The sequence below is a fragment of the Panthera onca genome, chromosome A3, assembly GCF_046562875.1.
Source record: "Panthera onca isolate mPanOnc1 chromosome A3, mPanOnc1 haplotype 2, whole genome shotgun sequence".
Taxonomy (NCBI): Eukaryota; Metazoa; Chordata; class Mammalia; order Carnivora; family Felidae; genus Panthera; species Panthera onca.
Genome location: NC_138341.1, coordinates 74194866 through 74208004, shown reverse-complemented (window position 1 = coordinate 74208004; position 13139 = coordinate 74194866). Strand labels below are relative to the sequence as shown.

Below are 13139 nucleotides of genomic sequence, written 5' to 3'. Positions count from 1 at the left end.
TGTTTCTGCCATGTGCAATATCTCCCTGAATTTCGGAGAAATCTCCATGAGAGAGAGAGAGAGAGAGAGAGAGAGAGAGAGAGAGTGTGTGTGTGTGTGTGTGTGTGTACATGTTCATGTGCATACCCACAGGGTCCCGGTCTTGCATACTTGTGGACCTGTGTGTGTTTTTTGGAAATTAAGGTGCAACTCACACAGTGTACAATTCCTCATTTTAAAGTGTGCAGTTCAGTGGCATTTAGTACATTCACCTCTGCCTGGCTGCAGAACTGTTCTGCAGCCCAACGTAAAGCGTGTGTCTTTTTAAAAGGGTCTGTTCCATGAAAGTGTGTTTGTACACTACATTCGGTTGTCCTGATCTTAACTGCCTGCCCAGAGATCTTCCTCGTCCTCCGATGGCAGATTGCACTGTATGTTTGGCCAAGGAGTGTGGTTCAAGTACTCAGATTCCAAATGGGCCTGTTAGTCACGGTTTAACCCCTCCACGCAGTTTGGCTGCCTCATCCCGGCATGGAGGAAACCAGCGTTTCAGGCTTAATCAGAGTGCAGTTCCCAGGGTCTTCTCTTGCTGCTTGACTGCTTGGCTTCCTAGTATATTAAAAGCCCAGGAGTAAGCATATACGTCAATGAAAGTCTTCAGACTCCCTAAAGGTATTCCCTGGCCTCAAAAGCAGAGAAAGGCAGGCGTTAGTCCACAAATGGTGTTTCCTCTGGCTTTGGCCCATCCATAATCCCAGTTCTGTGTTGGCTGTCTGTGTTCCATGTGTGGTCCCCCACAGCCCCTCCTGTGAGAAGCCCAGGATACCTGTAGCCCAGATGTTGAGGGCTGCTCCATGGAAGTGTCAGTCCTGGTACTCATATACGCCTCCCTCTGTGTAGCTAGTCTTGGGGTGACACCTACTCCAGTGTGATGCAGGGACCACAGCACTGGCTGATGTAGGGGGCCATCCCCATATAGTCTCCATGAGCTGCAGAGATGGGGCCAGTGAGTGGCAAATCCTTGCATATTGACTGGGGGTGGATGGGAGGAGGGAGAGATAGAGAAGAGGAGGAACAGCAGGAGAAGAGTAAGAAGGTAGCTACCTTGGATAATCTGGGGAATACTTCATTCTGATTGGACTGCTTAGGTCCTGTGCCCATCCCAGAACCAATGACTATAGCCCAGGGGCAGGCAACAAGCCCCTTAGAAAATCCAGACCTACTTCATTCTGGTTGGACTACTTAGGTCAGGTGCCCACCCAGGAACCAATGGCTTTGACCAGACCATGCCGAATGAAACTCCGTGATCGGTTTAGCCCAACTAGGAGTTCTTTTAGCTTAGTGTGGAGTCAGAATCACTGGAGGCATGTGTCTGGGTAGAGGAGAGATGGGTCTGAACTCCATCAGTTTTGGAAAGGAGGAAGTAGAAGGGTGCTGGATAGACAGTCAACAGTATCCTCCTTACCTAGGTAAAATAAATGTCAAGACAATGAAAAAAGACAGTGGTGAAGAACAGTAGCAGGAACTAAAAATGCTGAAAGTGCCTCAGTCTGAGGCTCTACTCTTTAGCTTCCATTATTCAGGCGGATGGGTTGGACCCATTGGTGCAACATTAGAAAAAGAGCCCTGTTCGCAGGAGACAGTTTGATTCTTGGCTGACAGCAGTGACAGCAATATGAGAAGTTAGCCTGGAGAATCGAGACACCTGATCCACCTTTTCCAGCTTTGTAGCAAGCCCAGCGCAGGCCAGCCGTGAGCCGGCTGCAGTGTACCTTTCGGACTTCACCTTCCCACGCACTGCCCTCGTTCAATTCAACAAGAATTTAATAAGCAACTACTATAAGCCAGGCATTGAATTGTCCCTGCCTCAGGGAGTCTGTGGAGGATACAGATGAGAAGGGAGGCAGTGCTATTACGTTGTGAGACATGAGACGGCAGGAGAGGCCCAGGGTGCTGTGGAAACGCAGAGCAGTGGACGCTAAACCTGAATCGCGGGTTCAGAGAAGGTTTGCTGGATACAGAGATTTTGTGACCAAAGCCTGGAAGATGAGTAGAAGCCGCCCAGGTAAGGAAGTCCGGGAGGGGAAGGACAGTGAGTAGCTGGGCAAGGGGCTGTCTTGCCAGGTATTGGGGACCGGCTTGGGTCCGATTGGGTGGTGATATCTTTTACTGAGATGGTGAACACGGGAGGAGTTGCAGATTTGAAGTGGAAGAAATAAGTACAGTGCAGAAATGTCGCATTTGAGATGCTTCTGATTCCGCCAAAAGGAAGCATCTAGAGCTGGGCCAGGAATTCAGAAGGGAGAGAGCTCCTTCAGATACACTTTCCTGACCATGTACTTGACCTCTCAAGCATAACACATCCAACATTGGTCTCTTGAGTTTTCTCTGTGGTGTGCTTCTCCACCCACAGGCTTCCTTCCTGTAAAAGACATTATCCATCCATCCAGCTCACGAGCTGGACCCTGGATTCATCCAGAGACCTCTCTGACATTCAACCCCACACCCAGCCCATCCACCCAAGGCTGAGTCCGCTTCCAGGGTAGATCTAGAATCCACCATTTCTCTAGTTGTCAGCGGCTACCACTTAGTCTGTGCCATCACCACTGTCTTCTCTCACCTGCGTTACTGTAATGGCCTTTCTCCGCTACTCTTGTCTACCTCTAATTCACTCTCCACAAAGCAGCCTGAACTGCCTTTTTAAAAAAACAAATTTCCGTGACTTTGTTTTCTGAACTTTTAAATGACTTTCCTTCCACTGCAGCAGGCTCGAAGGATCCAGGATGGCTACCCCTCCTACCTCCCTTGTCTGTCACTCTGGCCTTCCCGCCCCCCCCCCCCCCCCAGCATCTACCCTGGCGTTTCTGCCTCAGGGCTTTTGCACACACTGGCCTGTATCTGGCTCCTAAAGTGTCCCACAGAGCTCACGTTAGGTGTTGATTCTTCCAAGAGGTCTTTCCAACTGACTCCGGTCTTCCTGGCTGCTCTCTCTCCTAGTACCTGGCTCTTGTCCCTCATAGCAACTATCCCAATTTGCATGTCATGTCACTTCTGTCTCATTTTGTTAAATGCCTGGCTCAGTGCCTTAACTATATCAGACCCATCTCCCCTTTTTATAACGAATGCGTCTCCTTTCCTTATCCTCAAATGAAATCTACAGGAGGTATAACCTCTCTCTGCATATAATTTTAAGTCAGTGTAACATCTTATGCTATGTAGGAGAGTAAAAGGGAAGTAACTCACAATAAAAATGTTTATTTCAGTATTAAAACCTAAGTTCCGAGGGCTGAGTACTCCACAGATCACAGTGAAGTAGTCAGAAGCCTACACCTGTAGGTAGAATTGCCATCAATGCACAGCCATAGATGTTGACTAGCGTAGTTGTGTTTTATTGGCGGTTCCAGGCTAAGAGCGATAGTGCGAGTGGCTTGCAGTTTTCTACAATGATAAGCAACTCCTGTAATGTCTTGAACAAAATAAAGTACAGTCTACCTTTCTCCTTCAGTTTGCCCTGGAATTACCTTTCTAGAAAATTCATTAAAACCGTGCAACAAATACTTTATGCTCTTTATATACAACAGAGTTAGGTCCCGGATTCAGGTTATTATAAAAGGGTTTTTCATATTCATCAATGCCTGGCAGTATGCTCACCAATCGTGTGGGACCTGGGAGCATTTCTCCTAATACAAGTTATGTAGCACGCAGACTTCTGTCCCTAGGTCCCCGTAGAGTTCCCCTATTCATGTTGATGATCAGAAACACCCCCAAATCTCCAAAATACCCCCCCAACATGGACAGTACTGCCCGAGTGGAGAGGTGCCTTTCCTCTATTATACTGTGAATTCGCGAGGGCAGCGTCCATGTCTGTCTTTCATTGTAGCGCTCACGGTGCTCGGCACCTCGCTGGCAGATACTTGGTGGAATAAATGAATGAACAAATAGGCCCCCAATATGAACTTTGTACCGAAAAGATTAGAAAAGGAGGATACTTCATGGAAGTGTGACCCGACATTTACCTTCTTTCTGTATGCCTTAGGCCAGCTGACTTCCGTTTTAGTGAAAGAGACTTGTAATTAGAGCTGCAAACAATGTAAAATTTCGGCTCCAAATCCTTTACAACAAGGGAAGTCATCTCACGGTGCACATAAGAAATCGCACTGCCTCTGAGGTTGTGGTTTGTCTTTTTTTGGAAAGTCGGGCTTGTCTGTTGAAGAGCTCAAAACACTTGACCGGCTCTCTCATTTATCTTAACATGTGTATGCTATATTTACTCTCCCTTCACAGATGGGGAAATGAAGCTTGCCTAAGGGCCATATTTAGCTAAGTCTTGATCCTCTCTGCCTTGTGGGGTCAGCTCCGATAAAATAGAATCCCAAGGCTTGATTTTTAGCCAGTAGTTGAAACCTCTTCCCACATGAAATCTGTTACTAGGGCTTCTCACAAGGGTGAAAAGTGTGAGTTTGAGCATTTTTAACCATGTGATATGGCCGTCTTGTTCAGGCCTCTCCTTTTGGAGACGGGAAGTGCTAGTTCATAACTGGCCAGTCCCTTAGGGCGCTTTCTGCTGCCCCACGTCTCATTTCTCTCCTTTTTCTCCAGCTGATCCTAAGTGATCAGTCAGGTGGTCACGAGGAAGATAGCAATGGAACAGAAGCCAAAGAGCTGGTTCACTAGCTCTCAAATAATTGTTAAATTAATTGGAAGACTGACTTATTTTGAATCCAAATACATGAAGACGACAGTCGCCAAAAGTTAGAAGCTAAACCTTCAGTTTTAAGAATTCTTTTTTTGCCCACAGCTACTCAGGCCAGTGATCTAGAAATAGCGTTTCCCAACCGAACTGAAGATTAAAAATATATAATAATAATAATAATAATAATAATAAAGCCAAATATTTGGAAAGATTTTGAAAAACAGTGATCTCTTAGGAATGTATAGCCCTTGGACAGAATTCTTTCTCCTCCCCCAATTCTCTTTAGTCCAAGGAGGGGATGGGCAAATTCAATAAACTCCTCACTGATGCTTGTTGAACCAAACGCTTCCCAAAGGGACGCAACCCAGCTTCCTTGAAAAGCAAAGTTATTTTTAACAGGGTGCAAAGTGATACTTTCATTTCACAGAGTTAAATGCAAAATGAACTCAAAGGTGACCAAAAACACTATACAGAGAGGCCGAGGCTTTCCAGACTGCTATCACCGAGAATTACTGCAGAAGTGTTTATAAGTTGGATGGAAGACACAACACTTTCCATCTTCAGAAGCTAGCTGGAGTGCAGGTGGCCCCTTGGCTTTGGTAAAGCACCCTTTGGGGGGTGGAGGGTTTAAGAGCCATGCCTGATACCTATTTTGGGCTTCTTACTAGAAACAGATGTTTGGATGGAGATTGCTACTGTGCACTTGGGAAGTGACCAAGTTGCTCCTGCATATTTCACAAGCCACCGGTTGTGAGGGGCATTCTTGCTTGCTTGTCTTACATTTTATCTATCTCTTAAAGTAGTCAGAAGCTGTTCTAGACTTTAGACGCCTGGGGCCTGTCTGTTAAAGAATTCTTCTGCTGTGGTCTCACTTTTTCTCATCGTAGGTTGTTACAGAGGAAAACTCTTACAGGTTTTGATAAATGATTTGTTTCCTAAATTGAAGTAACCTCCTGCCTTCTAAGCATTTGTCACTGACATTCTCCCATTTTATGGGCAGAGAAACTAAGCCTCTAAGAAATGAGTTGACCAAGGCCACGTGGCCAGTAGGTCATACATGTGCCAGTCCTTTCCATTTGGTAAGGCACTTCTCAGATGCTGCCTCTTCTAAGTCTTTTCTTAGCATTGCCTAATGACCGTAACCCTTGGTATTTACCCCATTCTGATTTGTCCTAAAAGTGTTTGCATACGTTTGTCTCCCTTACTAGGAAATGCCTCTGAGCAGAAGCTGTTAGAAATGTTTGTGTCTCTCCACACCTTTCAATTCTTCCTCCTCAGAGGTAAACTTCTGCGTGTGGCCACACCAGCACTGCAGTGTCGTCTTCTAGGCTGTGGCCTTGAGGTCTGCGAAGCACTGGTGAGGTGCACGGCCAACATCGCCCATGTGAGCTCATTGCCTTTGTTTGGACATACAGATATCTTATGAGAGAGCTTTCCACATGTTTATAAGGTGTTTTACAAATCAGATATGGTCTGAATCTTCTCCTTCCTTAATTTCCCTGATGATTGCACCATTCTGGGCACATAGTAGGTGCTTATTAATGTTTCTTGGATGAAGCACTTATATATTCAGCCTACTCTAGTTTATACTTTTCTTTCTTTCATTGTGTATGACTATCTTTTTTTTTTTTTTTTTTTTAAGATTTTGATTTTAGGGGCACCTGGGTGGCTCAGTCAATTGAGCGTCCGACTTCGGCTCACATCATGATCTCACAATTCGTCAGTTGGAGCCCCACATAGGGTTTGCTCCTGTTAGAGCAGAAGCCTGCTTCAAATCCTCTGTCCCTCTCTCTCTCTCTCTCTCTCTCTCTACCCCGCTCATGCTCTCTCTCTCAAAAATAAATTTTAAAACAACATTTAAAAAATGATTTTATTTTTAAGTAATCTCTACACTCAACATGGGGCTCGAACTCACAACCCCGAGCTCAAGAGTCGCACGTTCTACCGACTGAGCCAGCCAGGCACCCCATGACTATCTTTTATATGCATACATCCTGAATTCCCAACTAAACCACAAGCTCCAGAGGGGACAGTTATTTCCTTTCTTTGTGTGTGCGTATCTTGGGAATATCTCGCATGGCATATGGGCTCAGTGAATCTCTGCTGATGGATTTTAAGTGACCAGTGTGTGGTCGCATGCCAGCTAACAAAACGTGGCAAGGACTGCGCTGTCCACTGTGAGTGGTTTTGCTTAAGGTGTATGTTTTGGATATGTATTTCTAATAGGCATACGCGGCCTAAAAACGTGCATTTTACACAGGATTCACAAAAGTGGGAGGGAGCACCCAGGTCCACAGGAAGGGGACAGAGGTGGTGCAGAAGTAGGGGCGCTCAGGACACCGTCGGCTGTCCTGTACATAAAGAGAGGTCTCCCGACTGATGGGTGTTTGCCACAGTTGTCTGTCGCACGTAAAGACCTCTTGTTTCCTCTCGGAGCCCGTTTCTTGTCTCTTCTTGTTGCAGATTCCGGTCAGGTTGTAAAAGTATGATAGTTTTCAAGGGTTAGGGTTGTCATCATCACAGATCAAAGACTCTTGACAGGAATGGAGAGAGCCTATCCATGAAGCTATCAGGACACAGTTTTAAAAAACTGATAGTTCTGGTACCTTGCCAGTTGGGTAGGAAGCTAAGGATTTCACTAAGTAATCCAACAATCCTGTTGACCGAACTCACCGTTGTTTTTCATGGTTTTGATGTTAAGGTACTCGTTTTTAATACGCTTTTCTCTATTCCTGAGAATGTTCCAGTTACCATGAGGAGATATTTAAATATCTGCCTTTTTAAATTGATTGGTTTAAATACACTCGATTGGTTAATTAGGAGGACATTAGAGAACCAGCTTTGAGGAGTTCTGACTTTGGTTAAGTGGCTGTTTAAGAGTAAGGGCTGTGGAGTGCCTGGGTGGCTCAATCAGTCCCTTAAGCGTCCAACTGCTGCTCAGGTCATGATCTCGCGTTTCTTGAGTTTGGGCCCCGCGTTGGGCTCTGTGCTGACAGCTCAGAGCCTGGAGCCTGCTTCAGATTCTGTGTCTCCCTCTCTCTCTGCCCCTCCCCTGCTCTCTCTCTCTCCACCTCTCTCAAAGATAAAGATTAAAAAAAAAAATTAAAAGTAAGGACTGTTGCTCCACATCCCACTTTCTTTGTTTCGCCGATTTCATATGTACAGGTGGATATGAAAAGTTCTGTGTGCTTCAGCTTATTTATCCCCGAATCCAAATCTTCGTTGCACATTATTAAGTTCACTCAAGATACTGCACAGTGGTGGGGATGCTTGGGTGACCCAGTCGGTTAAGCTTCCAACTCTTGATCTCAGCTTGGGTCTTGATCTCAGGGTTGTGAGTTCAAGGTCCGCACTGGGCTCAGTGCTGGACGTGGAGCCTACTTAAAAAACAGAAAGATACTGCTCAGTGGGCACAAACAATTTCATACGGTGATGCAGGGTGCAGCATGCACAGGGGATAATTTATTTTTTTAATTTGCTATCTATTATTGGGCTTCCAATTACTCATGCTGAATGGAAGCAGAAGGGTCTTCTTATAATAACTGCCAGTTACTTAACAGCAGATTAGAGGCAGAAGTTCATTTTCCAGTCCATCGCCTTAACCACTTGGCCACGACTACTAGAAGTTCATTTTCGATAGTTCACACGTAAGAAGTAACATTGCCTTTCAAGAAGTTCTTAAGATACTTCTCTTTGTTTTTCTTTTAATAATCTCAATCTATCACATTTTAATTATTCCAACAAAATCTGCAATTAGATACCTGTTAAAGGTATCTAGAAATGATTAGGCCAGTTTCCTTCCTATATGTCTGCGTGTCTCTCCTTGAGGAAAGTCAGTATTCGTTGTAGTTACAAAAGGAATCTGTACAGCAGACCTATGTTCGGTAGAATGTTTGCATTAATGTTATTAAGCATTTCTAAAGAACTTTGCATTCACTTTGCATTCTTGATTTCTGGTAATCCCCTTCTGGAGAAAGAGTGCACATTCTGTTTCCCTGATGAGGTAAATTTGCTTGAAAAATAAAAATTTTTCATTAAAAAATCTAATTTGATTTTCTTTCTTTCTTTCTTTCTTTTGGCTACATTTAAAGCAGTCCTGTCTCTTGAGTTCCAAAATGACTAATTAGTACAATGATAATATAGCATTCTCTTTCATTGATCTGAAAATTATACTGTCCTCAGGAGACCTCAGCTTGATTTGTGTATTTTGATGCCAGTGGAGAAAATGTTCTTTCTCACAAACGAGTCTCTTCTCTGTGATGTGAAACCAGCCCTGATGTGAGACAGAGGGGACCCGGCCTGGAATTGCAGAGGAAAAGGAGCCTTGGTTTCCCGTGGGATGAAGGATTTATGGTGCAGCCTTGAAAGAATTCTTGCATGTGCCCGGCACCATGCGGAATGCTTTAGTTGCATTATTTCATTGATTCCTCAGAATCCTATGAGATAGTGTCCTCATTTCTCATTCTGGGAAAAATGGATATGTATGAGGAGAGATTTTTTTAATGTTTACTTACTTACTTTGAGAGAGAAAGAGTGTGTACATGAGCATGATCAGGGGAGGGGCAGAGAGAGAGAGAATCCCAAGCAGGCAGAGCCTGATGTGGGGCTCTATCTCATGAACCGTGAGATCATGACCTGAGCAGAAATCAAGAGTCAGACCCTTAACCGACTGAACCACTCAGGCGCCCTGAGGAGAGATTTTTAACAAGAGCACCCACACATTCACTCCCTGACCATGCTCAGAGCCCATGTTTGCTCAGCATCTTAGAGTGCCAGGTAGAATGCTAACATTAATGCTGTCCTACTTCCCCTATGGACATTCAGTTGTATAGGCAGCAGAGCAGAAAGTGTATTTATTTGATGCCCCTCGTCTACTTTTGAACACTCAAACTGATTTGTAAAAATGTGTTGCATTTTTCACAGTAGCCTCTTTTTTTTTTAATTTTTCTTAATGTTTTTATTATTTATTTTTGAGAGAGACAGACAGAGCACGAGCAGGGGAGGGGCAGAGACAGAAGGAAGCAGAATCTGAAGCAGGCTCCAGGCTCTGAGCTGTCAGCACAGAGCCCGACCTGAGGCTCGAACTCACGAACCGCGAGATCATGACCTGAGCCGAAGTTGGATGCTTAACCAACTGAGCCACCCAGGTGCCCCCATAGTAGCCCTCTTTAAGTAACTGGCTCTGTGTGGTACAACGTGTTTCACACCCACTCTGTCTGATATCGTCATTAACATCATTTGTTAACGCCAGAGCACTGCTGTATTCAAAACCAGTTAGAGGCCCCCTGTTGTAAAAATGAAGGCTAAAGAAGATGGGGGAGGGCATTTCTCCTCTTGTCCTGTAATAGCCAATACCTGAGAAATCTTCCAGTGCTCCCCGGCTCCAGACTGGCAGTGTGCTTTTTGAAAGGATCACAGAAAAACTGAAGGGTTAACTGCAAAGTCAAGAATTGGAGACATTAACACGCTTGTGTGGACATTGTATTAAGAAAAACATTGGAAGATGACATGGAAAGAAAATTGTCCCGCAAGGGAAATGTACTGCTGAACTCTGAGTGGAAAGTGTTTTTAATACAACTTCAGTTCTGTGTTTGTGCAGTTTTAGTTGTGAAGGGTGGTGGCCAAGACGAAGAATAAAGCTTCCCTGAAACCAGATGAGAATCTAACCACGACAAAAATAGAGTCCTGACAGCTCGCTCTCCAGAATGTAAATAAGCAGAATATTTGTGTCATAGAGAGTAGTGTAAGCAAAACAGGATCCTCTGCCTTTTGTGATAGAGAGATGCTAAAACAGCCATCGATAGGACAGCCCTTCCTTCTGTGGAAGTCAAAGGAGCAGGTTAAAATTTTATAGCAGTCTAGCGGCACCTGGGTGGCTCGATTGGTTGAGCGTCCAGACTCTTGATTTCGGCTCAGGTCATGATCCCAGGGCCGTGGGATTGAGCTCTGCATTGGGCTCCATGCCTGCTTGAGATTCTCTCTCTCTCCCTCTCTCCTTCTGCCCCTCCCCCACATCTGTGCTCATGCACATGCTCACTCTCTCTCTCTCTAAAATTAAATGAATAAGGGAGGGGCACCTGGGTGTCTCAGTCGGTTGAGCATCCAACTTCGATCAGGAGTTTGTGAGTTCGAGCCCTGTGTCGGGCTCTGTGCTGACAGCTCAGAGCCTGGAGCCTGCTTCAGAGTCTGTGTCTCCCTCTCTCTGCCCCTCCACTCCTCATGCCCTGCCCCTCTCTCTCAAAAAAAACCATTAAAATTTTTTTTTTTAATTAAAAAAATAGTAAATAAAATTATATCGCAGTCTAATATATTCTTGTTTGGAAAGATCTCCAAGAAATACTTGAAGGATGTGGAACAACACAGACTGATCTCTTCTGTGTACAGATGTTTGAATATGGACAGTTGTGGGTTTATATGCATGGAAAGAGAACCGGAAAGGTACACATGAAAACACCTACAGTGGGAGAAGGGAATGGAAATTGAAGAGGAAAGGGGGATTTTTGTGCATTGACTTTATATGTTTTCTATCTGTAAATTTACATACACGTGCTCACATGTAATTAAGAGAACTATATAAAGAAGGAAAGCAAAGATTTATGGTCTCGGTGAAGATATGTAGTGGTTAAGGCATAGCTTCTGGAGTAAAACTGCCAGGGTTTGAATCCCATGTCCGTTCCTCTGGTTGTAGCTCCTTCCACAGAATATTTCACTTCTGTGCCTCCTTTTACACTGGAGAACAGGTTTAATCGTACTTCTGTCATATGATTGTTACAAGGATGAGATGAGTAACGCAGGGGAGAGCGTATGGATCACGTCCTGACGTGGAGTACACATTCGGCATATGTTAGTCATTTTAAACCAAAATACTCTGACAACTTCCAGCTTTAATCAATTCTTTGTGCAAACTTTGTTTACAGTGTTTCTAGTGACAGCTTTACTAATCACAATATATTTTCTCCAAGTTTGGTTGTAGTTGTCAATGATACTGTCACATCCTTAGCCCACCGGTAACCTCAAGAGGAAGAGTAACAAAACAAATGGAATTTTCTTGTTTTATGTGGAGTGTCATACTTCCTGTTTGTGGAATTCTCCGGACTTTGCTTCCTTGACCGTGTAGTCTTACATACATAATAAACTAAAGAAATGGGACTAATGAGGTTTTTCTCTCTTCCTTAGGAAGACTATGATCGTCTGAGGCCTTTATCTTATCCAATGACCGATGTCTTCCTTATATGCTTCTCTGTGGTAAATCCAGCCTCGTTTCAAAATGTGAAAGAGGAGTGGGTACCCGAACTTAAGGAATACGCACCAAACGTACCCTTTTTATTAATAGGAACTCAGGTATGTCTGCTTTGATTTTACCCATTGGGGAAGAGTCTCTGGCATATCTTGTGGGGTTGCTCTCAAATGGTACTAAAGTTTAGCCAATGATAATGCACGTTGAATCTCAGCTGCAAGTTATAATACATTCTATTTATTGTAGAAAAATAAGAATTTGGGAAAAGTAGTGCCAAAGGAAAGCAATCATACTAGTTGGGGTTTTAGAAGTGAAGTTCTCTTTTTTACTCTCTTCTTGATATGTGGGGATTAAATGGGACTACAGGCTTTATCTTTAAAGACTTGTAACATTATGGGACATATTGAACTTTCTTGATTAGATTGATCTCCGAGATGACCCCAAAACTTTAGCAAGACTGAATGATATGAAAGAAAAACCCATTTGTGTGGAACAAGGACAGAAACTAGCAAAAGAGGTAATAGAACCTTCACGGAACTTAAAAATGAATGTAAGGGGTGCCCGGGTGTCTCAGTGAGTTGAGCGTCTGACTTCGGCTCAGGTCACGATCTCACAGCTCGTGAGTTCAAGTCCCACGTCGGGCTCTGTGCTGACAGCTGAGCCTGGAGCCTGCCTCAGAGTCTGTGTCTCCCTCTCTCTGCCCCTGCCCCACTTGCTCTGTCTCTGTCTCTCTCTCTCAAAAATAAAAACAGAAACAAAAAAATAAAAATAAAAGTGAATGTAAGACAAGCTTCGGTAATAATAGAAGCTAACATTGTGCGTTTGCTGTATGCCAGGCACTGTGCTGAGTGCTTTACATGCATTATCTCATGTAATCCTTGCACCTCCTCGGGTAGGTCTGACCAGTTCCCTATTTACAGAAGGGAAAACGGGCGTGTCGATGTCAGATAACTTGTCCAGTCCCATAGCTAATAAATGGCGGAGCTGGAATGCGAGGAAGGCCTGATTGCAGAGCCCAGGCTCTTACATCTGCACGACGCTGCCAGCAGTATTTTCCTAGTAAGTCACGTGTAGAAAGAGGCATCAAAAAAAGCCCTTTTTAATCACTTAAACATTTGTACTGTGCCAACGCAGGCTCTGTCTTTGGTTAAGACGCATGGAGTAAGTGCGTGTGGTGTGGCGCAGGATGAGTTTAAATCTGCAGTTAAAAGCAAAAATGTATGACTAGGT

The 13139-nt window shown here is 44.3% G+C and overlaps 1 protein-coding gene across 3 annotated transcripts in view; it reads left to right on the top strand.

Annotated features, from left to right (window-relative positions):
* The window catches only part of RHOQ (ras homolog family member Q), a 38008-nt gene that overhangs the window by 20977 nt on the left and 3892 nt on the right, over positions 1-13139 (top strand). For 2 of the 3 annotated variants that reach the window (XM_060606778.3, XM_078444432.2), the window contains exons 3-4: positions 11849-12013; positions 12331-12426. In XM_060606778.3, the coding sequence (XP_060462761.1) occupies positions 11849-12013; positions 12331-12426 (261 nt within the window). The remainder of the gene's footprint in view (positions 1-11848; positions 12014-12330; positions 12427-13139) is intronic. The other variant, XM_060606794.3, reaches the window with a different exon arrangement.